We start from the raw sequence: 27,097 nt of genomic DNA on the forward strand, positions 1-27,097 counted from the left end.
TCAACAATATCGTGAAATCCCTGCAGTATGCTTTTGAATCACTCATAGCAGCTCAGAAAAATTACCTTGGGTTTAAGCTAGAAATTTTCATAATTCTTGTTTGTAATTAGAATACTACGTTAGGTGAGAATGAGGGCATTTTATACTTTCCGTCTGGTCACCTAAGAAGCGTGCAGTAGTGCTGGAGTTTTGCCAAATACTATTTCATTCTCTTTAAACATTGAATTATATTCCAAGCTATATTGTTTATTTACTCTTTTCTTCTTACATCTGAAATGCAACTGCTGACATCATTGCAGGTTAATAGACCAGCTGGCTGGCCTGTGCTGTCCATGTTTAATGTGCCGGTAAAGCAGTTGTACAAAAAAATATCCTTACGATTAGTTGGCTGTACTGACTCCACGGAAACGAAATCCAATGAGAGACGAAATCCAATGAGATTCGAGCAAACACAAAAGAATACACGGTGTAATGTTTTCATTGGGTTTATTCTATGATGAACAGAATATAGAAGATGTGTATATTGTTCTGTTTCCAGACTGTTGTAGGATTTGAATCTGGCTGTAAAAACAACTTTCCTTTTGCCCTTTATCTGGTGCACAGAGTCGTGGAACTGACAGAAGAACTAGTTCCACTGTTGTTTCAGTTCCAACCTCAACTGAGAGGCAGTCCTCCAACTGGTCGGTCGGTCTCATTCTCAAGATGGACGAAGACAACACGAGCGACCTTCATGTCGGCTGCAGCTTGAGGTTTTCATATAATTGGCCTCTGCAACTGAAGATAATCTACACATAAAATTCTATTCCAGAACTTATTTCACATGTGGCAGTACTATTCCCTTCCTCAGTAAATTATCATCAAACACAGTGCACACAAGCAACAACAAACCTGAGATGATTTCAACGCCACAGTACAATATTACATAATATGCCACCACAGGAGGTGGTATGCATCTACTTCTGTTATGAACGGTACAGAAAGATTTTTAATAAAACTAGGTGAGATATTGTTGCAGCAATCAGTGACTTAATTTATTTAAAGCCCAGAATTTCTGCCACGAATTAGCACTGCCATTTGCGTAAGCATCTGTGATGATCAGTTAACAGCTAGAAGTTGTGTAAGAACTATGCAGATGACAAGGAAGATCAACATATCTACATTAAAAGTAAAACGTGTTTGGAAATAATTAATGTGGTTGACAACACTGTGCAAGAACATACAGCACTCTCTGTGGGTGCCATTAAATCGGTACAAGTTTGACCTCCCTGTAGTGCTAATACAAGTGCGAAGCAGTGTTTGTCAAGTACATTACTAATGTGGGCTGTACGAGTGAGATGCGCTGTCATCAAATTTTGTACAAAGCTCGGCAAAACCACTACTGTGATGCAATAAATGTCAGAAGGGACTTACTATAGAACAGTCACCATCCAGAGCACAAGTGCTCAGATGATACAAGTCCTTTTTAGCAAGTAGTAGAAACCAAAGCTTGTGTGGGAAGACTTTCCACCTTGAAGACAGGTGACAATGTGGAAAGAGTTAAGTGTCACATGAGGTCAGATTGTCGAATGACAACAACAGTTATTGGCAGCAGCAAAGGATGTAGTGAAACTGTTTCACTCCACGTTTATGTTGTAGGTGCCCCTTTGCAACTGGTTCATGGGTGTCATCTCAGCATACTGCACAAGAATTGCTTGTCATTGCAGATGGACTGTCCACGTCTGACCAGACTGTCTGATGGGCAGGGAGCAGAGGGCAGGGGGCACGGGCCCAAATGATCACTCCCGGTTGCTGGGCCATACGGTGGGTGACAGTCTCACTGCCGACGGGGGCATCACCTGATACACCTTTTCTGGTCACTGTGTCATTCAAAGTGAGACTAATCACTGAAGACAATTCTACTCCAGTCAACGAGGACGTGAAGACGAGTGGCAGCATATCGGACTGCATATGTGCCAATCCAAACAGGTAACCTACATAAATTAGTATGTTAAAAGCCCTAAATTAGTATGTTAGGAGCCCTCAATGATCATATATAGGACACTTGCTGACTGAAGTATAATAGTCTTCGGTGATGAGGCTCGCTTCAAACTGAGTCCCACTGACCGGTGAAGACCTGTCTGGGGATGACCAAAAGTGCAGTGGAATACCAACCTAACTGTCACCCGCCGAACACCCTGACAACCAGAAGTGACGGTCTGGGCCCCTTCGGTCGTCATCCACGGCACCCTAATGGCACGGCATTACGTCGACAACATTCTACACCTAATTTTGTTGCCCTTCGTGGCAAGCCATTCTGAGCTTACATTTCAGCAAGATAATGCCTCCCTATATGTTGTGAGAATTTCTACTGCTCGTCTTCGCACTTGCCAAATCCTATCTCGGTCAGCACGGGCTCGTCTCTCTTCCCAATTTAGAATCTTTGCATCGTTAATGGCAGGGTCCTCCAACCATCTCACGATTTTGACGATCTAATGTGCCAATTACACAGAATTTGGCACTAAATCTCCGAGGACAACATCTGACAAAACTATCAATTGATGCCGAGCCAAATAACTCCTTGCATAAGGTCAAAGGTGGGCCAATACATTACCGGACTGCTCAATTTAAGAAACACCCTCTCTCTTGAATAAATCATCCATTTTTTCTGAAATTTTGTATTTTGTAACATGTACAGCACATCTACCTATTTCCGACCCATTTGGATAATTCCTTCACGATGTGTCTTTTTTGTCTTATGAGTGTATTCAATTTGAAAGGTCTGGCAGTTGTGTCTGTAAGAAGCATTGGAAATGTGGAGGTCAATATCCAGGAAGGTTGCATGCTGGGCTACAGAGGAGCCACGGCAGTAGATGAGAGGCCAGGTATTGAGGCCATCCTGAAATGAGGGTGGAGTGTCTTCATCCTCGCTCCATATCATTAAATGAAGGGGTTCAGGAACCAGACAAGGGTTTTGGAATATTGGGTGACTAGGAAGGGTTCCCCTAGACAGCCCAATAACAAGTTGGTGCCCAAGGTCGTGCTGCAGATTCTTTTGTATATGTTCCTCTCAAAGATGAAATAATCACTTGTACGGAAACAGTTCATCAGAACATGTCGATCTGAAGGCTGTAGAATGTTGGGAGAGGTAGTGTTCCATGGTGGCGGGCTGTGTGCACTGGGTGTGGTGGCAATAAGGAGTTCTCACAGAAAAATTTTCAGCTCCTGTTGCCTAACAACTCCAACCAATTGCCCGCTGTCTACCTTCCCATATCAAAGAAGTGAACTCCTTCACTCCATCTCTCAACCTCCCCCGCCTGTATCCTGTCTTAGGCATGTCCAGGCCAACCAGAGGCACGACCACCTGTGAAAGCAGTCGTGTCATATACTAGCTCTGCTGTACCTGCAGTGCAAATGTATACCACCAATCAATTACCCACACAAGTGAATAAAGTGATTGGCTAGTGACCTAGAATACAGGCCGACTACTCTGTGGCGGAACTTCTGAGGACAACATTGTCAATTTCAATACATACTGACAACCTGTGCCACCTAACATCTACACTCCTGGAAATGGAAAAAAGAACACATTGACACCGGTGTGTCAGACCCAGCATACTTGCTCCGGACACTGCGAGAGGGCTGTACAAGCAATGATCACACGCACGGCACAGCGGACACACCAGGAACCGCAGTGTTGGCCGTCGAATGGCGCTAGCTGCGCAGCATTTGTGCACCGCCGCTGTCAGTGTCAGCCAGTTTCCCGTGGCATACGGAGCTCCATCGCAGTCTTTAACACTGGTAGCATGCCGCGACAGCGTCGTGGGCGTGAACCGTATGTGCAGTTGACGGACTTTGAGCGAGGGCGTATAGTGGGCATGCGGGAGGCCGGGTGGACGTACCGCCGAATTGCTCAACACGTGGGGCGTGAGGTCTCCACAGTACATCGATGTTGTCGCCAGTGGTCGGCGGAAGGTGCACGTGCCCGTCGACCTGGGACCGGACCGCAGCGACGCACGGATGCACGCCAAGACCGTAGGATCCTACGCAGTGCCGTAGGGGACCGCACCGCCACTTCCCAGCAAATTAGGGACACTGTTGCTCCTGGGGTATCGGCGAGGACCATTCGCAACCGTCTCCATGAAGCTGGGCTACGGTCCCGCACACCGTTAGGCCGTCTTCCGCTCACGCCCCAACATCGTGCAGCCCACCTCCAAAGGTGTCGCGACAGGCGTGAATGGAGGGACGAATGGAGACGTGTCGTCTTCAGCGATGAGAGTCGCTTCTGCCTTGGTGCCAATGATGGTCGTATGCGTGTTTGGCGCCGTGCAGGTGAGCGCCACAATCAGGACTGCATACGACCGAGGCACACAGGGCCAACACCCGGCATCATGGTGTGGGGAGCGATCTCCTACACTGGCCGTACACCACTGGTGATCGTCGAGGGGACACTGAATAGTGCACGGTACATCCAAACCGTCATCGAACCCATCGTTCTACCATTCCTAGACCGGCAAGGGAACTTGCTGTTCCAACAGGACAATGCACGTCCGCATGTATCCCGTGCCACCCAACGTGCTCTAGAAGGTGTAAGTCAACTACCCTGGCCAGCAAGATCTCCGGATCTGTCCCCCATTGAGCATGTTTGGGACTGGATGAAGCGTCGTCTCACGCGGTCTGCACGTCCAGCACGAACGCTGGTCCAACTGAGGCGCCAGGTGGAAATGGCATGGCAAGCCGTTCCACAGGACTACATCCAGCATCTCTACGATCGTCTCCATGGGAGAATAGCAGCCTGCATTGCTGCGAAAGGTGGATATACACTGTACTAGTGCCGACATTGTGCATGCTCTGTTGCCTGTGTCTATGTGCCTGTGGTTCTGTCAGTGTGATCATGTGATGTATCTGACCCCAGGAATGTGTCAATAAAGTTTCCCCTTCCTGGGACAATGAATTCACGGTGTTCTTATTTCAATTTCCAGGAGTGTACATCTACATCTACATCTACATCCATACTCCGCAAGCCACCTGACGGTGTGTGGCGGAGGGTACCTTGAGTACCTCTATCGGTTCTCCCTTCTATTCCAGTCTCGTATTGTTCATGGAAAGAAGGATTGTCGATATGCCTTTGTGTGGGCTCTAATCTATCTGATTTTATCCTCACGGTCTCTTCGCGATATATACGTAGGAGGGAGCAATATACTGCTCGACTCCTCGGTGAAGGGATGTTCTCGAAACTTCGACAAAAGCCCGTACAGAGCTACTGAGCATCTCTCCTGCAGAGTCTTCCACTGGAGTTTATCTATCATCTCCGTAACACTTTCGCGATTACTAAATGATCCTGTAGTGAAGCGCGCTGCTCTCCGTTGGATCTTCTCTATCTTCTCCATCAACCCCATCTGGTACAGATCCCACACAGCTGAGCAGTATTCAAGCAGTGGGCGAACAAGCGCACTGTAACCTACTTCCTTTGTTTTCCGATTGCATTTCCTTAGGATTCTTCCAATGAATCTCAGTCTCGCATCTGCCTTACTGACGATTAACTTTATATGATCATTCCATTTTAAATCACTTCTAATGTGTACTTCCAGATAATTTATGGAATTAACTGCTTCCAGTTGCTGACTTGCTATATTGTAGCTAAATGGTAAGGGAGCTTAGTTTCTATGTATTCGCAGCACATTACACTTGTCTACATTGAGATTCAATTGCCATTCCCTGCACCATGCGTCAATTCGCTGCAGATCCTCCTGAATTTCAGTACAATTTTCCATTGTTACAACCTCTCGATATACTACAGCATCATCCGCAAAAAGCCTCAGTGAACTTCCGATGTCATCCACAAGGTCATTTATGTATATTGTGAATCCCTGCCTCTTCTCCTTCCCACCTGTCAACTGCTCTTCCCAAGCACTCCCTCCCACTCACTCACTTCAACTGCTCTTCCCAAGCACTCCCTCCCACTCACTCACTGCAACTTCCTTCCCCTCTCATGCCATCCAACACCACCCGTTGTCCCAGTTGAGCTGTAATGTCAGAGTGATATATCTGTGTGGGTGTCTATGTATTTTATAGCTCTGAAGAAGGATTCACTCGAAAACTACCAACAATCTCAGTCTCGATCATGTGTCTAATGACGACTCTGTGCCTCAACTGTATGGTAAGTTACCTTTAGTCCTTCAGTTTTTTGTATTTGGCCCAAAATTTTTATTACAGAACCTTTCAAACATACAAGAAAAGGTTGCCAAATGTTCTATCAGATAATGCATGCACTTTGATACTGTATCATAACAATCCACCACGTCAATTTCGTACATTAAATTATAAGTATCTGGCATTCCTATGATTACTGCAGTGCAGTGGCTGAGGCACTGTAATGACAATCAACAGCACAATCAACTGAGAACGAACTCACAAACTGCAATTAGTGTTCCACAACAGCTATAGAATATGTCAGAACAAATTACAAGTTTGTTCTTAATTGAATGCGGATGTTGCTTGTCAACATGCAGTCTCAGACAGTGCTCTCCATTATTTCATGCCACAGCAAGGCAATAATGAGAGACAGCAGTGTCTCACCCCATGTGGGACACACGGTAATATAATACAAGCACAAGGGAGAGTAGACACCGGGGCAAATTGAGATTTGGGTCACTTCTAGCAGTGTGCTCAGATAGTCGAAGTGGTCAAGGCGATTGCTTGCACAAGCAGGAAATCCGTGTTCAAGTCCCGGTCCGGCACAAATTTTCAGTTGTGCTGAGATATTCTACAGCCGATGCAGAACCATAATCGCAATTTGCGAGTTTATTCTTAGTTCCTATGATTCTTCAGCACTCGTACTTTCCAAATCTCAGTCTCTGTGAGCTGTTTTTATCTGCTGGTTCAAAAACCATTGTAAGTGGTGTCACTTTACATGAAGCGTTGTGCCTGCTCTTTTGAACACTTAACTGATTCGCCTAGATGGGCAATGAATCCACCTCCTTCAGGAATCTCAGAGTAGCGAGCACAGAGGAAATGGAGAGGGACTACAGACAGGAGGCAGCCAGTGGGAATACGGGTCAGCTGTGGGGCGTACCAAGATAGTGCGTGCAGTTGCGATAACAATGTGTCTCGGATGGTGCAGTAGTTAACACACCTGCCTAGTAAGCGGGCATCCCGGGTTCAAAGCCTGGAGCAGTACACATTTTCGCCCATTGTCACTGATTCTGCATTACATCTCGATGTAGCTAGCATCACTAATCCTTTTCCTTTCTAGCCCCTCCACATGTTTGTATATGGTGTAACTCTGCTACTGTGTACAATATCCTGAGTTTAGCCAATGAGGTGAAATGCATTCACACATCAGCAATCCAGAACAGCAACAAAGCACGGAAAAAAATGCTTCCTTCACTGCATAACTGCCAAAGGGAATTATTGTAAAGGGGACAACTGTCAAAACTTGTTCATTATTCTTTTTTCTTGCCTTTATCCTGTATCTTCAAGGGGTCAGCATGTTGAGTTTTGGATTTGGCAAAGTTGGTGCCATCCCTGACACCATGTACTGCTCTGGGGACAGAATTTGTGTATCTCAACTGCCTGTGACTAGTTTTATCCCACTTTACAATGTGCAAATGTTTTCTACATGTTTGTAAACCGTGTAACTGAGGCCCAGTGCAATGAGGGAAATCGCCTAAAGGTCAGATCTGTCCTGGCTATAATACAGGCTGTCATCATTAATCTGCCGGGTGGATTCAATCTGGGGACCAATGTGACTCCTCAAATCCCAGAAGCAGCGTGCTAACATGCACGACAGTCTGAGCAGGTCCCAAAAGTAACTCATTACTTTTCTGCAACACATCTCACGTAAACTACTGTACAGAGCATGGCCGAGTGTTTGTTGACCTTTACTATGAAGGACACAAACCTGGTCTGGACGGGATAGATTCAGAATTGAGATAACACATTTTTCACAAAGGACATTGATTTCTTCAAGATAATGTCATAGGAAGATACTTTTAAATGGTACTGTCCATGCTTATATGGCACATTTCACAAGGGAACAGACCAAGAAGTATGAGTGACATTTGGTAATTTACATATCTCCAGATCTGACTCCTTCCAACCACCAGTTACTTTTGTTTTATCAAGCCTAGAATGTGAGGGAAGAGAAAGACAACATAAATAGAAATTACAAAAAACACTAAGAAACACACACACACACACACACGAGTTTTTTTTTTTTTTTTTTTTTTTTTTTTTTTTTTTGGCACAACAAGCCCTTGCATCATTATTAATCAGCAAAGTAGTGTGTGGAACTAGTGATGTGGAATTCTGAGGACAGTGAAGCAGATGTAGGAACCTGGAAAATGAGCACCACATTTCTTTAACATCTCTACACATTATCAATCTCTTCCTGTGAAGAGATCTGAAGATTCACTTATGCTGATGGCAGTGTTATCACAGGGCAAGAAGTTTCAGGTAGGTGAAAAGCAACGGAAGACTTGAAATAAAAAAGGCTGTACGTGCCACGATAAGGAATTTTGAGATTTTTTGTGAAATAGGATCTACATACCGAGCCCAATAACATTTAAAAGGCTCAAACTGCCACAAACAAAAATGTAATCAACGGATGGAGTGTGGTTTAATAGCTACTGATGTTTACATATGGAAGGCTATGTTCCATGTCCTTATTCCTTAGTGTTAGATAAAATAACAGAAGCAGCAGATGCTTGTAACAGTTTGTGTGGAAGGAAATGACAAATTGAAGGAGATGATACTGTGACAGCAATGAGGAAAAAATCTGAAAATGGAGAGAATGAATATGTAAGTTCAAGTAATAAATATATTCCAGCAAAAGCTTGTCCAGCACAGGTTTCATCACTGAATGCTAACCTACACTATAACTGCATTGAATATTCATTCTTGAATTACCAAATGTATTGTTCTAGAATTTGTAAAGGGCATGATATCGCAATCAAGTCAAATAAACCCATTTATGATCAGTAACATAAATGCATCTGACTTATTAAATGTTCAGCACAGCAGTGATTGTAATATACATACAGCAAATCTAAGCATTTCCAAAGTACAGTGGCTACGGTTGAACAAACATACGTTCATGTAGTTAACACCACGAGAAGCTTAAATGAAACCGAGACCTGAGAAGGTATCCCTATTTTGAGAAAAGGCGTACAGGTGCAACTACCTGCCCTGGATGTTACAAGAACCATCTTTGAAGAAGAGAAGATAGTTTTGATGGAAATGATACAGTACCTTTCAAATAATGACCCCACACAGTTTTACACAAACAGCATGAACTTTTACTATCTTTTTGCTGATAATTGAACCACAGTAATTCAGGCTTTTCACTGCTGCTTCTACTACACTTAACTTACAAATAAAACACATTAATAGTGCAATTATGACCATTAATTTACCTAGTATACTCAAAATTCATTTTCGCCAAACTCACGATTTTGGCACTTGGAGCCTTTTTTTCTTCAAGTCTTTGACTGTAGACAGGCTCCAACTCCCTCTCTCTACATACTTACACATACGTGTGGCTTTTGTCTGAGAAAGAGATGCAAAAATGAGACCTAACATCTGCCTGACCAAAAAACACTGCACAATTTTGAAGTACCTAAAACTTACACTATACTGCACGTTGACTTTTATGCAGCACAATCTAAACATCCTCTTGAAAGTGGGTGCCAGAAAATAATGTTGTGCATAAACTGACAGGAACAACTGGAGGAGACCAACCACAAAGTGTAAGGGCACGTGTACTCACTCTGTGCAGCACTACCGCTGAACACATCTTGTTCAGTACACATCCCACCATACCAACACAACAGTTCTGTAGTAGCTATCGACGAGATGTTGCATCGTTACATCGCAGTCTACAGTCCACAAAATCTCCTGAGAAGCAATGCAGTCTCATTGGGTTCCCTACTCCTGATATAACAAAATGTTGCAGCCAGAAAAAGAGGATACCAAAGCAGCAGAAGTCCGTCCTCCATTTAGTTACCAGCAATCATAGTCAGGAATGAAGCTGTGAAAGAGTTCCCTTAAGCTATCTCAAGAGCTAACTGCATCACAAGAGCAAACAGGCTACAAACTGTTTGTACCAGAAACCAGCATCTGGAAAGATGGGACCATATCTGAAGACTGGCTCCCTCCTGGTCACACAGACTAATGAGTCAGTGACTACAAAGCCAATTGAATCTGTTCTAGTAGTAGTAGTAGTAGTAGTAGTAGCAGCAGCAGTAGCTTTATTCATCCATAGATCTCTTTTTACAAGGATATAGGACATGTCAAAGTATTTGCAAATGTAAATTAATGATATGAATATAATAGAAGGAAACATTTCACGTGGGAAAAAAATACATCTAAAAACAAAGATGATGTGACTTACCAAACGTCGATAGACACACAAACACAAACATACACACAAAATTCAAGCTTTCGCAACAAACTGTTGTCTCATCAGGAAAGAGGGAAGGAGAGGGAAAGATGAAAGGATGATGGTTTTAAGGGAGAGGGTAAGAAGTCATTCCAATCCCGGGAGCGGAAAGACTTACTGTAGGGGGGAAAAAAGGACGGGTATACACTCACACTCACACACACATATCCATCCACACATATACAGACACAAACACCTAAGGTAAGTCTTTCCGCTCCCGGGATTGGAATGACTCCTTACCCTCTCCCTTAAAACCATCATCCTTTCGTCTTTCCCTCTCCTTCCCTCTTTCCTGATGAGGCAACAGTTTGTTGCGAAAGCTTGAATTTTGTGTGTATGTATGTGTTTGTTTGTGTGTCTATCGACGTTTGGTAAGTCACATCATCTTTGTTTTTAGATGTATTTACAAATTTAGATCAATTTAAAATAAGCTAATTCATATACACATATATTTACAGACTTCTAGTTAGAGACAATCTTTAGATTTATTCCTGGTATAAAGCACTTTGTTTACAAATAACTTATTAAATAATGTAATGCCACATTGTTCACTCATATCTCACTATCAGTCACTGCACACACTATACACACTGTTTCGTAACACTTCACTACACACACACACACACACACACACACACACACACACACACTGGCGATCTATGGGCCATTTTCTGTACCGCATGTTCTCATCTGCTTTCCCGAAAAATTGAGTCAGCAGTCCTCCATAATGAGTGAGGTGTTGAGCTCAGAAAGAGGAAGATGTGTTAGTACTGTGCTATGCATAGCTTGGGACTAAGTATTTCTAGAAAGGAAAAAAAAGAAGGAAGACAACAAAGTGAAGGTGTTATGTGGAATGCTGGATATTTTATAATCATTATTATTGTTATTATTATTTTCGATTATTCCCATTCAAAGAGAGCGTTTGAACTTGAATTCCTTTATGATGATTGTTTCTGTTTTTTCTGAGCCCAAATTTTCTTCATATGTTCACTGTGTCTTCATGTGTTCACTGTGTTGTTTCTTTCGCTCTGCTGTCCATTTGCATCCTGGTCTCTTCTGTGTTGTGGTGTCAAATTTATGTTTTTTGATGATGTTTCTGAATTCAGTTCTATTTTCTGCATCGTTTACTGTTATGTGTGCTTGTCTGAGGTCCTCTTCAACTTCTTTTATCCATTTTGTTTTTCACCTGCCTGAGTTTATGACTTTAAGAATTCACTTTGAAATTCTGTTTTCATTCATCCTGTGAATATGTCCGTATAACTGCATTCTTCTTTTCCTTATTGTATCCGTAATCTTGTCTGTGTATTTATATAATTCTGATGTTGGTCTCTTCTTCCAGATTTCTTGCTCTTATTATTATTATTATTTCTTTCTTTTCTCAGACGTTATGTCTGGTTAAAAATGGAAAGTGACACGGAACTTGATCAAGCGTGACTTCCTTTTAACTGTACAGTATATGTTATATTGCATTTAGGAACTTTCGGGTAATTGAACATGTATCAATAATTACGGATTTCTGTAGTTGTATATATAAGTTTGGATGTAGCTGTATTGCGTTGATGTACTGGTGGATGTTGTGTGGTATGACTCCTGTAGTTGATAGTATAATTGGTATAATGTCAACTTTATCCTGATGCCACATGTCCTTGACTTCCTCAGCCAGTTGGATGTATTTTTCAATTTTTTTCTCCGGTTTCTTTTGTATATTTGTTGTATTGGGTATGGATATTTCGATTAGTTGTGTTAATTTCTTCTTTTTATTGGTGAGTATGATGTCAGGTTTGTTATGTGGTGTTGTTTTATCTGTTATAATGGTTCTGTTCCAGTATAATTTGTATTCATCATTCTCCAGTACATTTTGTGGTGCATACTTGCATGTGGGAACGTGTTGTTTTATTAGTTTATGTTGTATGGCAAGTTGTTGATGTATTATTTTTGCTACATTGTCTTGTCTTCTGGGGTATTCTGTATTTGCTAGTATTGTACATCCACTTGTGATGTGATCTACTGTTTCTATTTGTTGTTTGCAAAGTCTGCATTTATCTGTTGTGGTATTGGGAGCTTTAATAATGTGCTTGCTGTAATATCTGGTGTTTATTGTTTGATCCTGTACTGCAATCATGAATCCTTCAGTCTCACTGTATATATTGCCTTTTCTTAGCCATGTGTTGGATGCGTCTTGATCGATGTGTGGCTGTGTTAGTTGATACGGGTGCTTGCCATGTAGTGTTTTCTTTTTCCAATTTACTTTCTTCATATCTGTTGTTGTTATGTGATCTAAAGGGTTGTAGAAGTGGTTATGAAATTGCAGTGGTGTAGCCGATGTATTTATATGAGTGATTGCTTTGTGTATTTTGCTAGTTCTATAAAGAATTTTCTTAAATTGTCTACCTGTCCATAATGTAGGTTTTTTATATCAATAAATCCCCTTCCTCCTTCCTTTCTGCTTAATGTGAATCTTTCTGTTGCTGAATATATGTGGTGTATTCTATATTTGTGGCATTGTGATCGTGTAAGTGTATTGAGTGCTTCTAGGTCTGTGTTACTCCATTTCACTACTCCAAATGAGTAGGTCAATATTGGTATAGCGTAAGTATTTATAGCTTTTGTCTTGTTTCTTGCTGTCAATTCTGTTTTCAGTATTTTTGTTAGTCTTTGTCTATGTTTTTCTTTTAGTTCTTCTTTAATATTTGTATTATCTATTCCTATTTTTTGTCTGTATCCTAGATATTTATAGGCATCTGTTTTTTCCATCGCTTCTATGCAGTTGCTGTGGTTATCCAATATGTAATCATCTTGTTTTGTGTGTTTTCCCTTGACTATGCTATTTTTCTTACATTTGTCTGTTCCAAAAGCCATATTTATATCACTGCTGAATACTTCTGTTATCTTTAGTAATTGGTTGAGTTGTTGATTTGTTGCTGCCAGTAGTTTTAGATCATCCATGTATAGCAAATGTGTGATTTTGTGTTGGTATGTTCCAGTAATATTATATCCATAATTTGTATTATTTAGCATGTTGGATAGTGGGTTCAGAGCAAGGCAGAACCAGAAAGGACTTAATGAGTCTCCTTGGTATATTCCACGCTTAATCTGTATTGGCTGTGATGTGATATTATTTGAATTGGTTTGGATAGTAAGTGTGGTTTTCCAATTTTTCATTACTATGTTTAGGAACTGTATCAATGTAGGATCTACTTTGTATATTTCCAATATTTGTAGTAACCATGAGTAGGGTACACTATCAAAAGCTTTTTGGTGATCAATGTATGCGTAGTGTAGCGACGTTTGTTTAGTTTTAGTTTGATATGTCACCTCTGCATCTATTATCAGTTGCTCTTTACATCCTCGTGCTCCTTTGCAACAGTCTTTTTGTTCTTCATTTATAATTTTGTTCTGTGTTGTATGTGTCATTAATTTCTGCATAATGACTAAAGTTAATATTTTGTATATTGTTGGTAGGCATGTTATGGGGCAATATTTAGCTGGGTTTGCTGTGTTTGCTTGATCTTTAGGTTTCAGATAAGTTATTCCATGTCTAAGTGTATCAGGCAATGTGTATGGGTCTGCAATGTAACTGTTAAATAATTTAGTTAGATGTGAATGTGTTGAGCTGAACTTCTTTAGCCAGAAATTTGCTATTTTATCTTTTCCAAGGGGCTTTCCAATTGTGAGTAGAATTAATTGCGTGGGTGACTTCATGTTGCAAAATTATCACTTCACGCATCTGCAGTATCATCTTGTATGTGTCTGTTTCTGCTTGTATCCACCGTGCATGCCTGTTATTTTGTACTGGGTTTGACCATATGTTGCTCCAGAAGTGTTCCATGTCTGTTATGCTTGGTGGATTGTCTATTTTAATGTGTGTGTTATCTATTGTCTGGTAAAATTTCTTTTGGTTTGTGTTGAATGTTTCGTTTTGTTTCCTTCTATTTTCACTTTTTTTGTATCTTCTAAGTAGTTTGGCCAATGCTTGTAATTTCTGCTTCTTTTCATATAATTGCTCTATCGCTTCTTGTTGTGAGGTTTTACCTAACCTTTTTCATTTTTTTTTCTGACATTTCATTTCCTATGAATTGTGTTAGCTGTCCGATGTCTTTTCTCAGTTTTTCTATTCTGATCTGTAGCCTGTGTTGCCATGCTGGTTTTGTGGGTTTATTCTGTGTGTTGGTTGGTTCTGATCTCTGCCTAGTGTGTATATTTAGTGTAGTGAGTGCTCCTATACAAACCAGTAGTTGTAACTCTTCCATAGTTGTATCTTCATTTATTTTGTTGTATATGATTGTGTTGATAGTTGTTATTGTTGTTTCGACTAGTGGGTTATTTGGCGGTCTATGCAAGAATGGTCTAATGTCTGTATTTGTGTCTTTGTATTCTAAATATGTCAGCTGAAATTTTTCTTCTATATCTAACATGTGTGTCACTTCGTGTTCTATTTGCGCTTGTTCTGGCGGCTGTCTTAAGATTTCGTTTTCCTCCAATTGTTTAATTGATGTGTGTTGTTCTTTGTTTGTTTGCTCAGGGATGTTTGAGTCCATTACTGTATTTTCTTCTTCTTCTGATTGCACATTATTTTGTTCCAGTATTTGTTGTACTTGTTGTTTGATGTTTTCTAATTCTGACTGGGGTATCCTGTTATTTTTTATTATTATTCACCGAACATAAACTTCCTTGAGAGCTTAATTTGCTTTCTCGGCAAGGAGTTCTCTTGTTTTCTCAGAGACTATAATATTGCTGTCAACAGCGAAGAGGATTTTTTCACCATGAGTAACACTACTGGGAAAGTGACTGATGTATACCAGGAACAGTATTGGTCCTAATATGCTACCTTGTGGAACCCCTATATTAATGTATTTTGGTTCTGATAAGTGTTTTACTAAATGTTTAAATCTATTTGAAGTACGTGTTATCTCTACTCATTGTACCCTATCTGTTAGGTTTGATCGAAACCAGTTGTTAGCTACCCCTCTTATTCCTAATGCTTCTAATTTATTTAATAGAATATTGTGGTCAACTGTATCAAACCCCTCAGAAAGATCCAAAAATATGCCTGTGACACACTCATCTTTATCAAGAGCATCAAGGACAACTTTTGCGAATTCTACTACGGCTGACTCCGTATTTTTGCCACTTCGGAAACCAAACTGTGATTCGCTTAAATGATTGTATTTATTCATGTAATTCATTAATCTGCCTCTCATAATTGCTTCTATTATTTTTGAGAATGCTGACAGCAGGGAAATGGGCCAGTAATTTTCTATGTCTTCTGCATTACCTTTCTTCAGCAAAGGTACAACTCCTGCCTGTTTTAACTGCTCTGGAAATGTCCCTGGTGTGAAGGATTCATTTATTATATTTATTATGGGGCCTTGTATAATCCCTATGCATTGTTTCAGTACACACATAGGTACTTCATCTAAGCCTACTGATTTTTATTGTTTGAACTGTTTTACTGACTTCATTCTCTGTGGTTGGAAGTAACATCATTTTATTTAATGCAACATTATTTACAGGTGTTATATTTGTTTGGGGGAATTTTTGCCGTAACTTCTCTGCAATACTTGAAAAATGCTCATTTACACAGTTTTCTAAGTGCTGTGGATCATTTATTACTTTATCCCCCTCCTTTAGTAATATGTTATTCTGCATTTGTTTGCCTCTCGCCGTTTCCTTTTTCATAAAATCCCAGACTGCTTTGCTTTTATTCTCTTCATCATATATTATTTTGTCATTAAATGACTTTTTTGCAGCGATCAGCACCTTCCTATAGATCTTTTTGTATCTACGATAGAAATTTAAGAATTCTGGATCACTGCAAATCTTTTTCATGGAACTGAGGTGTTTAAGTGTTTGGGAGGACTTCTTAATACCTGCTGTTATCCATCTGTTTTTGTTAGATGTTGATACAGACATGCATATGTTTGGAAATGCCTTTTCAAAGTTCAATTTAAACAATGTGGAGAATTTCATATTGACATTGGTTTCCTTATATACTTCATCCCAACTTTGTTTTTCTAGTTCTTTTGAAAAATGTTTTATTTTGATTTCTGATAGATGTCGTTTGTAGGCTCTTAGTTTAGGGAATGATTCGAAGCCTGACTTTACTGTTGTTATTTGACAGAGACGGTCTGATAGTCCGAGATCTTTTACAGCTACATCACATTTTTCCCTGTCCATATTTGTGGCCACACGGTCAATTACTGATGAAGTCGTCGTAGTAACCCTTGTTGCACTATTGACCAATAGGGATATGCCAAAACTTTGAAGAATGTTTATGAAGGTGCTGCTGGATTCATTTATGATATTAGTGTTGATGTTAATGTCCCCACACAGAATTATGTTGACCTTTGTGCTTGAGACTTTATCTAGAACTTATGTTCACTTACTGAAAAAAGTGTCCACACTACTACTGGGAGATCTACACACTGGGAGACCTAGTGTCACAAGAAGCTAAGCTAATCTCCATATGTGGGTTTCTGTGTGAACTCTGTGTTTTACTAATGTGGGGCCGTTAATCAGACATCCACCCCTTCTCGCAGTGTCACTTACTCCTTATCTCGTGCACCAAAGAAGACTCAGCAAAAGCTATTACCGACACAATTAAGGTTGCTTTTAGTCTGCAGTTCTTTGCTTTTGACATATAAATAAATAAGAACTATACTTTGCAAAATTTAGGATGAATAATGACCACATGAATTAGGACAGACTGCTACTTGTGATATAAAGCAGGCACTGAGCAGTACACAGGCATGTTGAAAAAACAGACTGTTGGACACTATTAAGCTATCAGACAAAAAGAGAAAAAGAAGTGTACACATCTGACTATACTATATGTCAAGTCTGGCTCCGGGGATAGAAATTAGAATTTAGCACCCACTGATGAGGTCATCAGAAATGGGGCAGAAGTCTGCACCAGGATGGGAACGGAAATTATTTGTGTTACTGTTCTAAAGAGCCATTCCCGCATTTTCCTTATTTGGTTCACGAAATCCACACACAAAACACCTGTATTGTTACGCAGGGATCACAACATCACTCCTGAATACCACAGTGAAATACGTATCCAAAAGCAGAGGATGTCTGACCACCCAAGCAGCGGTACTACAGTACTGCTGACACTGTGCCTGCAATGGTAGGATAAATTTTTTACAGTGTCGGTGAAGGTCAGAAATGGTGTCTAACCCAAAGAGAACATTCAGTTGGACTACTGGCATGTTATACCTGACAGATTTCCGGATTCAGGTGCAAACTCAAAAAAATTACGACAAACTAGGACAGAAAACTCTACGTAGTCACACTGCTACAAATTTATTTACTGAAGCTTCAGTGGTTGTAAAATCTCATAATGTAAACTAAATATAAAGTAAAATGTATTTGTAACTGGCTTATGATGTGCAGAAAAAGCTTCAATTATAATGAGCCATCCTAAAAAAGTTTATTTCTCCAACTACAAGAGATCATCCAAACAGATGAAGAGAGCAGCCCGATCCCTCATCACAGTATAATCGTAAATGATCCGCATGGTGCAAAGTGTCAAATGCAATCTGAATTAAACACAAGTAAGTACTTCAGCAACTTGAAAGTACCATATTTACTCAAGTATCACACAATCCTGATTATAAGCCGACCATGACAACCCCTCCCCTTTTTTTTTTTGCAAGAGGCTTCTTGACAATTTTTTTAAAACATTTTGTGACTAACCAAAATTACAACCTGTTTTACTGACTAAGTATGTGCCTAAAAAGTTAACATTATACCTATTCTAAATTTATAGCATTCCAAACATACGCAAATGGCTTGGAGCTAAGTCTGGTCTGTATGGCAGTTGTTCCAGCAATCTGAATCCCGACTCCTTTATTGTTTCGGCCGTCCATTTGGCAGAATGTGGCCCAGTGTTATTTTGTCATTAATGAATATCTTCATAGTCAGCTCCAAGCAATACTGAGTATCTTTGGTCGGAATTTAAAGGTATTGTCCACCACATGCTAGAGAAGTACGTGCCTAGTAAAAATATAGGCAAGGGAAAGGATCCACTTTGGTTTAACAAACATATTAGGAAGTTGCTCAGAAAGCAGAGAATTTTGCACAGTCGTTTTAAACGTAGTCACTGCCCCTCTGACAAACAGAAATTATGTGAAATGAAACCAGCTGTCAAAAGGTCAATGAGAGATTCTTTTAACAAATTTGAAAGCAATATTTTATTTGCAGATTCTTAAAATAACCCGAAAACATTATGGTCACGCGTAAAACCTATGAACGCTACAAGTAATTCGATACCTTCTCTTGCTGACAGTACGGGTAATGTAACTGATGGTGATAAACAGAAGGCAGAAATTCTAAACCTAGCTTTCAAAACCTCATTTACGATAGAGGACTGCAGTTCCATTCCCCTTTCAATTATCAAAAGGATGGCTGACAGTGTTTAGTGCATCTGGGATTGTAAACAGTTAAGATCCTTAGACGCCAGAAAGGCATCTGGCCCAGACGGTATCGCTGTAAGATTTTATGTTGGCTATGCTACAAATATAGCACCATTCTTATCCGTCATCTATCAGAGATCACTGGAACGGTGGAAAGTTCCACGGGACTGGAAGAAGGCCCGGGTTATAGCAATCTATAAAAAGGGTAGAAAATTGGATGCACATACAGGGTGTATACGTGGACAAGGAAAAAAAATACCCGGATTTGCCGGGTAAAAATCACTTTCAACCAGATGAAAATACACTTTTTTCGTGATAAGTAACACTATGCTTTTCCTCAGAACTGTAAAGTTTATCAATCCTTTCAATGGTTGTGGTTTTATAAACTGGCGTAGAATTTTCCAGCACTTTAGAAAATGAAACTCAGGGGGAAAAACACGTTTCTGAAAGATGTCTCATGTGCAGCAACATGTACACTGCATATTTTCGTATTATGAAAGTATAAATTCGAATTTCACCAAACACCGCACGTTTCTTTCCGAAGGATTGAAATTGAGATTGCAATGCGCTTTTGTAAGCCAGTCGTAGCTGATGTCAAGCGATCTCGCTAGCCGATGACAGCGGATATTCGGAGCATAGGAAACGTGATGTAGTCAGCCAATAGCAGCATCACCGTTAAGTAGCGCAAACACACAAATAGAAGAAGGTAATTGTTTAAATTAATATACACAGTGTCGCTACAAGAAACGCTAAGCTTCACACATAATGTCGATCTTTTTTGTGCATGTTACTCTTTAAGATACATCACTCAAATGTGCCAAAAACTTTTTAACAATGACATAAATGTCTGATCTTCTGGGCTCGAAAATATTCTAAATGGTCATCCTCAAAGAAATTATTTTTGAAGGAGAGTCAAATGCCCTGTTATTTAAGAAATTCACTGGACATTCACGCACAGAGTTCATCTTGCGTAAAAGTAAATTTACTTTGAAAGTAATGCTTTTCAAACTATCATTCAGAATATTTTCCCGTGACCTGTTAGAAATAGATTCGTTTCAGCAGTTGCCAGAGAGCACCAAATAACATGCGTCACCACACTTGCGCAGCTACAATGATGCAGGAAGCCCTTACGTATTTGTAAAATATTAAAACATCTTACATTACCAGCGAAGAAAAATTTCTACTCACCACATAGCGGAGATGCTGAGTCGCAATAGGCACAATAAAAAGATTCACACTATTATAACTTTCGGCCATTAAGGGCTTTGTCAGCAGTAGACACACAGGACACGCGTGCACACGCACTCGCACGCAACTTGCGCACCCGTCTGCAGTCTCAGAGAACTGAAACCACACTGCAAGCAGCAGCACCAGTGCATGACGGAATGATGGGAGAGGCGACTGGGTGGGGGTAAGAAGGAGGCTGGGGTGGGGAAGGGGAGGGATAGTGTGGTGGGAGTGGTAGACTGAAGAGTTGCAGTTTAGACGGAGGGCAGGAGAGAAGGTGTGCAGAGGGGGGAGGGGGTAAGTAGCGGAAAGGAGAGAAATAAAATGAAATTAAAAGACTGGGTGTGGCGGTGAAATGACGGCTGTATAGTGCTGGAATGGGAACAGGGAGGGGACTGGATGAGTGAGGACAGTGACTGACGAAGGTTGAGGACAGGAGGGTTACAGGAACGTAGGATGTATTGCAGGGAAAGTTCTCACCTGTGCAATACAGAAAAGCTGGTGTTGGTGGGAAGGATCCATATGGCACAGACTGTGAAGCAGTCACTGAAATGAGGGGTATCATATTTGGCAGCGTGTTCAGCAACAGGGTGGTCCACTCATTTTTTGGCCACAATTTGTCGGTGGCCATTCGTGCGGACGTACAGCTTGTCAGTTGTCGTGCCTACGTAGAATGCACCACAGTGTTTGCAGCTTAGCTTGTAAATCATGTGACTGGTATCACAGGTAGCCCCGCCTTTGATAGGATATGTGATGTTAGTGACCGGACTGGAGTAGGTGGTGGTAGGAGGATGTATGAGACAGGTCTTGCATCTAGGTCTATTACAGGGGTGTGAGCCATGCAGCAAGGGATTGGGAGCAGGCGTTGTGTAAGGATGGACGAGTATATTGTGTAGGTTCAGTGGACGGCAGAATACCACGGTAGGAGGGGTGGGAAGGATAGTGGGCGGGACATTTCTCATTTCAAGGCACGACGAGAGGTAATCGAAACCCTGGCGGAGAATTAATTCAGTTCCTCCGGTCCCAGATGGTACTGAGTTACAAGGGGAATGCTCCCCTGTGGCCAGACTGTGGGACTTTGGGAGGTGGTGGGAGACTGGGAAGAAAAGGCACGGGAGACTTGTTTTTGTAGAAGGATGGGAGGATAATTATAGTCAGTGAAGGCTTCAGTGAGATCCTTGGTATATATTGAGAGGGACTGCTGGTCACTGCAGATGCGACGACCACGGGTGGCTAGGTTGTACGGAAGGGACTTCTTGGTATGGAATGGGTGGCAGCTGTCGAACTGGAGGTGTTGCTGGTGGTTAGTAGGTTTGATATAGACGTAGGTACTGATGTAGCCATCTCTGAGGTGATGGTCAACATCTAGAAAGGTGGCTTATTGGGTTGAGTAGGACCAGGTGAAGCAAATGGGGGAGAGGTTGTTGAGGTTCTGGAGGAATGTGAATAAGGTGTCCTCATCTGCAATCCAGATAGCAAAGATGTCATCTATGAATCTGAACCAGGTGAGGGGTTTAGGATTCTGGGTTTTTAGGAAGGATTCCTCTAGATGGCTCATGAATAGGATAGCATAGGATGTTGCCATGTGGGAGCCCATAGCTGTACCGCAGATTTGTTTGTAGGTAATGCCTTCAAAGGAGAAGTAATTGTGGGTGAGGATATAGTTGGTCATGGAGACTAGGAAAGAGGTTGTCGAATTGGAATCCATAAGGTGTCTGGAAAGGTAGTGTTCGATAGCAGTAAGGCCATGGGCATTAGGAATGTTAAGTGTACAGGGAGGTGGCATCAAGAGTGACAAGCAGGACACCGTGTCGTGAAGGGACAGGAACTGTGGAGAGTCGGTCGAGGAAATGGTTGGTATCTTTTAAAGATTGAAGGTGTTGGTCCACGAGAGCAGAGATTCTCTCAGTGTGGGCACAGTAACAGGCCACAATGGGGTGTCCTGGGTGGTTGGGTTTATGGACTTTAGGAAGCATTTAGAAGGTGAGAGTGTGGGTAGTGGTAGAGGTAAGTGGAGAGATGGTCTCTGGGGAGAGGTTCTGGGATGGGCCTAAGGATTTGAATAGTGACTGGAGATCCTGCTGGATTACTGGAATGGGATCGATGTGGAAGTATCTGACAGCTGATGGAGTCCTTCTGCCATGTAATACTTGCGGTTCAAAACAACTGTGGTCGAGCCTCTGTCTGCAGGTAGGATTATAAGGTCGCGTTCAGTTTTTAGATGGTCCGCATGAATGGGCACCGACAAACTGTGGCCAAGAAACAAGTGGACCACCCTTTTGCTGAACAAGCTGCCAAACATGATATCCCTCATCTCAGTGACTGCTTCACAGCCTGTGCCATACGGATCCTTCCCACCGACACCAGCTTTTCTGAATTGCACAGGTGGGAACTTTCCCTGCAATACATCCTACGTTTCCATAACCCTCGTTAGTCACTGTCCTCACACATCCAGCCCACTCCCTGTTCCCATTCCAGCACTATACAGCCGTCATTTCACCGCCACATCCAGTCTTTTAATTTCGTTTTATTTCTCTCCTTTCCGCAACTTACCCCCTCCCCCCGCTGCACCTTCTCTCCTGCCCTCTGTCTAAGCTGCAACACTTCACTGTCCGCCACTCCCACCATACTATCCCTCCCCTCCCTGCCCCTGCCTCCTCCTCACCCCCACCCAGTTGCCACTCCCATCATGCACTGGTGCTGCTGTTCGCACTGTTGTTTCAGTTCTCTGAGACTGCAGTTGTGTGTGTGTGTGTGTGTGTGTGTGTGTGTGTGTGTGTGTGTGTGTACTGCTGACAAAGGCCATAATGGCCAAAAGCTATAATTGTTTGTATCTTTTTGTTGTGCCTATCGCGACTCAGCATCCCCGCTGTATGGTGAGCAGCAACTTTCCTTCTCTGGTATTGTTACATTCAATCCTGGATTTTCCATTGTTTGAAAGATCTTACATTATGTCATAAAAGAAACAAGACATTAGAGGATATTCCAAGAGCATGGGAATTTTGAGAACCATACTAAAATGCATAATATGGCTTAAAGTGCACATTTGTATGTTCAGATTCAGATGTAAATTTTCGTGGAGTACTGGCACTGTATTATCTCATGCTTGGTTCTTTACTATGGGATAATGTCATATGTGCTAGAAGATGAAAAGGTGAACATGAAACGCAGCAAACAGTTGAAACTAGCCAATAGTGTGAAATTAAACATTTCGTTTCAAATAAAATGACTGCCTCAACAGAAAAGATGAATAAAGGTCAAATTTCTTTAACAAACCGACAAAAATAACTTCATTGTTCTGCAAGGCGATTAACGTTTTACTGTCAGAAAAGTGGGAACAAAATAAAATCTGAAACTAATAACATTTTTAGCCTTCTGTAATTATGTGAATGTATTTTAATTCACTTGATAGCTCCCGACCACAGAAATCCATTTTGTTTTCATTTGAGATGAGAGCAATAAACGAAGAGGAAACAGCAAAATCACTTAACGTAAACATGGGTCGCGTGGAGATTGCCAACTCCCCACTACAACTCATACTGCTCTGTGCATCAGGTCCGGATCTACGATATTCCTGATCCGGGGCAATATTAGATAGTGGCGCTCCCCTTCCCTTGAGCGTTTGAGGTAGGACGCAAAAAATTAAAAAAAAATCGACTTTTCAAAAATATCTTCATTTTGTAATGCACATCTTTCTGAAGAGTCTGATACATAAAACACATGTTCGAGGGAACGTAAGACATGTTATTTGGTCTTAAGTGTGCCGAAGTGCACTGCCACGCCTCTTCACACAGCATTCTTCCATCACATGTCTCTGTATTTCGCTCGGTGGAATTCAAACGTGTAATATTTGGTAATGGGTGTCATCAAATTATATTCAGGCCAGTGGAAATTAAAATGTCCTGTGGTGCCTCTCCTGCTCCCAGTCAGCCATTTTGACATCTTGGCCCCCCTTTAAAAAAATCTTGCAATTAATACTGGATGGGATTACTTGTAACCAGCAGAACAAGAACTCTTCAGCAAATTTGCAGTCTTTACTGCCTATTAGCTAATAACTTGCTGTTTTGTGTGACAGACAATTAAATATAGGATACATGAAACGAGTAAAGACAAAAGACAAGCAAGACAGTACACACTTCTTCATTCCATAGAAGTCCTAGCTTTCTGGGGAAAAAATCTATTACCTCATCAAAGTTCGTCAACGTTTTGCTACATGATAAAACAAAATGTTGTTGTCTAATACTAGAAAAGCTATGAATACAAGTAGTAGTAAGAAATTTTCATTGGAATTGTCATATTCTTCTGTTATTTGAGTGACTCCTCATTTCTTCTCCTTCCTTGATATAACAAACAATCTTGTCATCACTAATTCTGTAACTATCCCTGCCAGTGTCAAAATTTATTCTCTGGTTAACTTCACTAACCCTGCCGCCATCACCAGTTTAGTTTTACTGCATTTATTCTCTGGTTAGACATTATTAAGTGTTCGTACAACGCATTTTCCACGCTACTCCCAGAATATAACATTAGCGGCTGCTAGCCAGGGACTGTATAAACTAGTCCTTCGTAGTGTAGCGATCTGGCAAAAAATTTTCTATCACAATTTCATTTTCTTGGATACACGGAGAAGACAATACGTAATCTTCGTTGCCTGCTATTCCTTTTAGTTGATTATTTCCATTCTATTAGTCTGAATCTATGGAATTCGCTAGTAATTATAACAACACTGATCATTTGCAAACCCAGTCAACCACATAAACAGAGACTGGCATTCACCCATTTGGCTTTATTCCCTTTTGTCTGCAGGACAGTTTATTTCTAGATGTGACGGGAATTCCCCCGACAGACATTACGTACACTATGCACATATTCAAACATCAACTTATGATTCAAAAATCAACTTATGATTCAAAAATCAACTTATGATTCAAAAATCAACTTATGATTCATACAGAAATCAACTTATGATTCATACAGAAATCAACTTATGATTCATACAGAAATCAACTTAGAATTTGAAACTTCCTGGCAGATTAAAACTGTGTGGCCGACCGAGACTCGACTCGGGACCTTTGCCTTTCGCGGGCAAGTGCTCTACCATCTGAGCTACCGAAGCACGACTCACGCCCGGTACTCACAGCTTTACTTCTGCCAGTACCTCGTCTCCTACCTTCCAAACTTTACAGAAGTTCTCCCGAGAACCTTGCAGAACTAGCACTCCTGAAAGAAAGGATACTGCGGAGACATGGCTTAGCCACAGACTGCCAGGAAGTTTCATATCAGTGCACACACCGCTGCAGAGTGAAAATCTCATTCTGGAAACATCCCCCATGGTTCCATTAGATTCACCTGGTCCTACTCCAAATCCCATGCCACTTTCCTTGACGTTGACCTCCATCCGTCCAATGGCCAGCTTCACACATCCGTCCACGTCAAACCCATCAACAAGCAACAGTACCTCCATTATGACAGCTGCCACCCATTCCGTATCAAACGGTCTCTTCCCTACAGCCTAGGTCTTCAGGGCAAACGAATCTGCTCCAGTCCGGAATCCCTGAAGCATTACACCAACAACCTGACAACAGCTTTCGCATCGCGCAACTACCCTCCCGACCTGGTACAGAAGCAAATAACCAGAGCCACTTCCTCATCCCCTCAAACCCAGAACCTCCGACAGAAGAACCACAAAAGTGCCCCACTTGTGACAGGATACTTTCCAGGACTGGATCAGACTCTGAATGTGGCTCTCCAGCAGGGATACGACTTCCTCAAATCCTGCCCTGAAATGAGATCCATCCTTCACGAAATCCTCCCCACTCCACCAAGAGTGTCTTTCCGCCGTCCACCTAACCTTCGTAACCACTTAGTTCATCCCTAAGAAATCCCCAAACCACCTTCCCTACCCTCTGGCTCCTACCCTTGTAACCGCCCCCGGTGTAAAACCTGTCCCATGCACCCTCCCACCACCACCACCTACTCCAGTCCTGTAACCCAGAAGGTGTACACAATCAAAGGCAGAGCCACGTGTGAAAGCACCCACGTGATTTACCAACTGACCTGCCTACACTGTGAAGCTTTCTATGTGGGAATGACCAGCAACAAACTGTCCATTCGCATGAATGGACACAGGCAGACAGTGTTTGTTGGTAATGAGGATCACCCTGTGGCTAAACATGCCTTGGTGCACGGCCAGCACATCTTGACAGTGTTACACCATCCGGGTTATCTGGATACTTCCCACTAACACCAACCTGTCAGAACTCCGGAGATGGGAACTTGCCCTTCAGTATATCTTCTCTTCTCGTTACCCGCCAGGCCTCAACCTCCGCTAATTTCAAGTTGCCACCGCTTATACCTCACCTGTCATTCGACAACATCTTTGCCTCTGTACTTCCGCCTCGACTGACATCTCTGCCCAAACTCTTTGCCTTTAAATATGTGGCATGGGATTTGGAGTAGGACCAGGTGAATCTGATGGAACCAAAGGAGTTGAGGTTGGAGAGGAAATTCTGGAGTTGTTCTTCACTGTAAGTCCAGATCATGTAGATGTCATCAATAAATCTGTACCAAACTTTGGGTTGGCAGGCTTGGGTAACCAAGAAGGCTTCCTCTAAGCGACCCATAAATAGGTTGGCATACGAGGGGGCCATCCTGGTACCCATGGCTGTTCCCTTTAATTGTTGGTATGTCTGGCCTTCAAAAGTGAAGAAGTTGTGAGTCAGGATGAAGCTGGCTAAGGTGATGAGGAAAGAGGATTTAGGTAGGGTGGCAGGTGATCGGCATGACAGGAAGTGCTGCATTGCAGCAAGGCCCTGGACGTGCGGGATATTTGTGTATAGGGAAGTGGCATCAATGGTTACAAGGATGGTTTCCGGGGGTAACAGACTGGGTAAGGTTTCCAGGCGTTCGAGAAAGTGGTTGGTGTCTTTGATGAAGGATGGGAGACTGCATGTAATGGGTTGAAGGTGTTGATCTACGTAGGCAGAGATACGTTCTGTGGGGGCTTGGTAACCAGCTACAATTGGGCGGCCGG

At 41.8% G+C, this 27,097-nt stretch overlaps 1 protein-coding gene across 4 annotated transcripts in view; it reads right to left on the minus strand.

Moving 5' to 3' along the window:
- The window catches only part of LOC126215153 (methylthioribose-1-phosphate isomerase), a 99,392-nt gene that overhangs the window by 11,080 nt on the left and 61,215 nt on the right, over window positions 1-27,097 (minus strand). Inside the window, exon 6 of one of the 4 annotated variants that reach the window (XM_049941815.1) lies at window positions 480-774. The exons of 2 other annotated variants lie outside the window; for them this stretch is intronic. In XM_049941815.1, the coding sequence (XP_049797772.1) occupies window positions 698-774 (77 nt within the window). In that variant the 3' untranslated portion in view covers window positions 480-697. Of the gene's footprint in view, window positions 1-479; window positions 775-27,097 lie in introns of those variants that run through there. One more of the 4 variants, XM_049941819.1, reaches the window with a different exon arrangement.

The sequence above is a fragment of the Schistocerca nitens genome, chromosome 12 (assembly GCF_023898315.1).
Source record: "Schistocerca nitens isolate TAMUIC-IGC-003100 chromosome 12, iqSchNite1.1, whole genome shotgun sequence".
NCBI lineage: Eukaryota > Metazoa > Arthropoda > Insecta > Orthoptera > Acrididae > Schistocerca > Schistocerca nitens.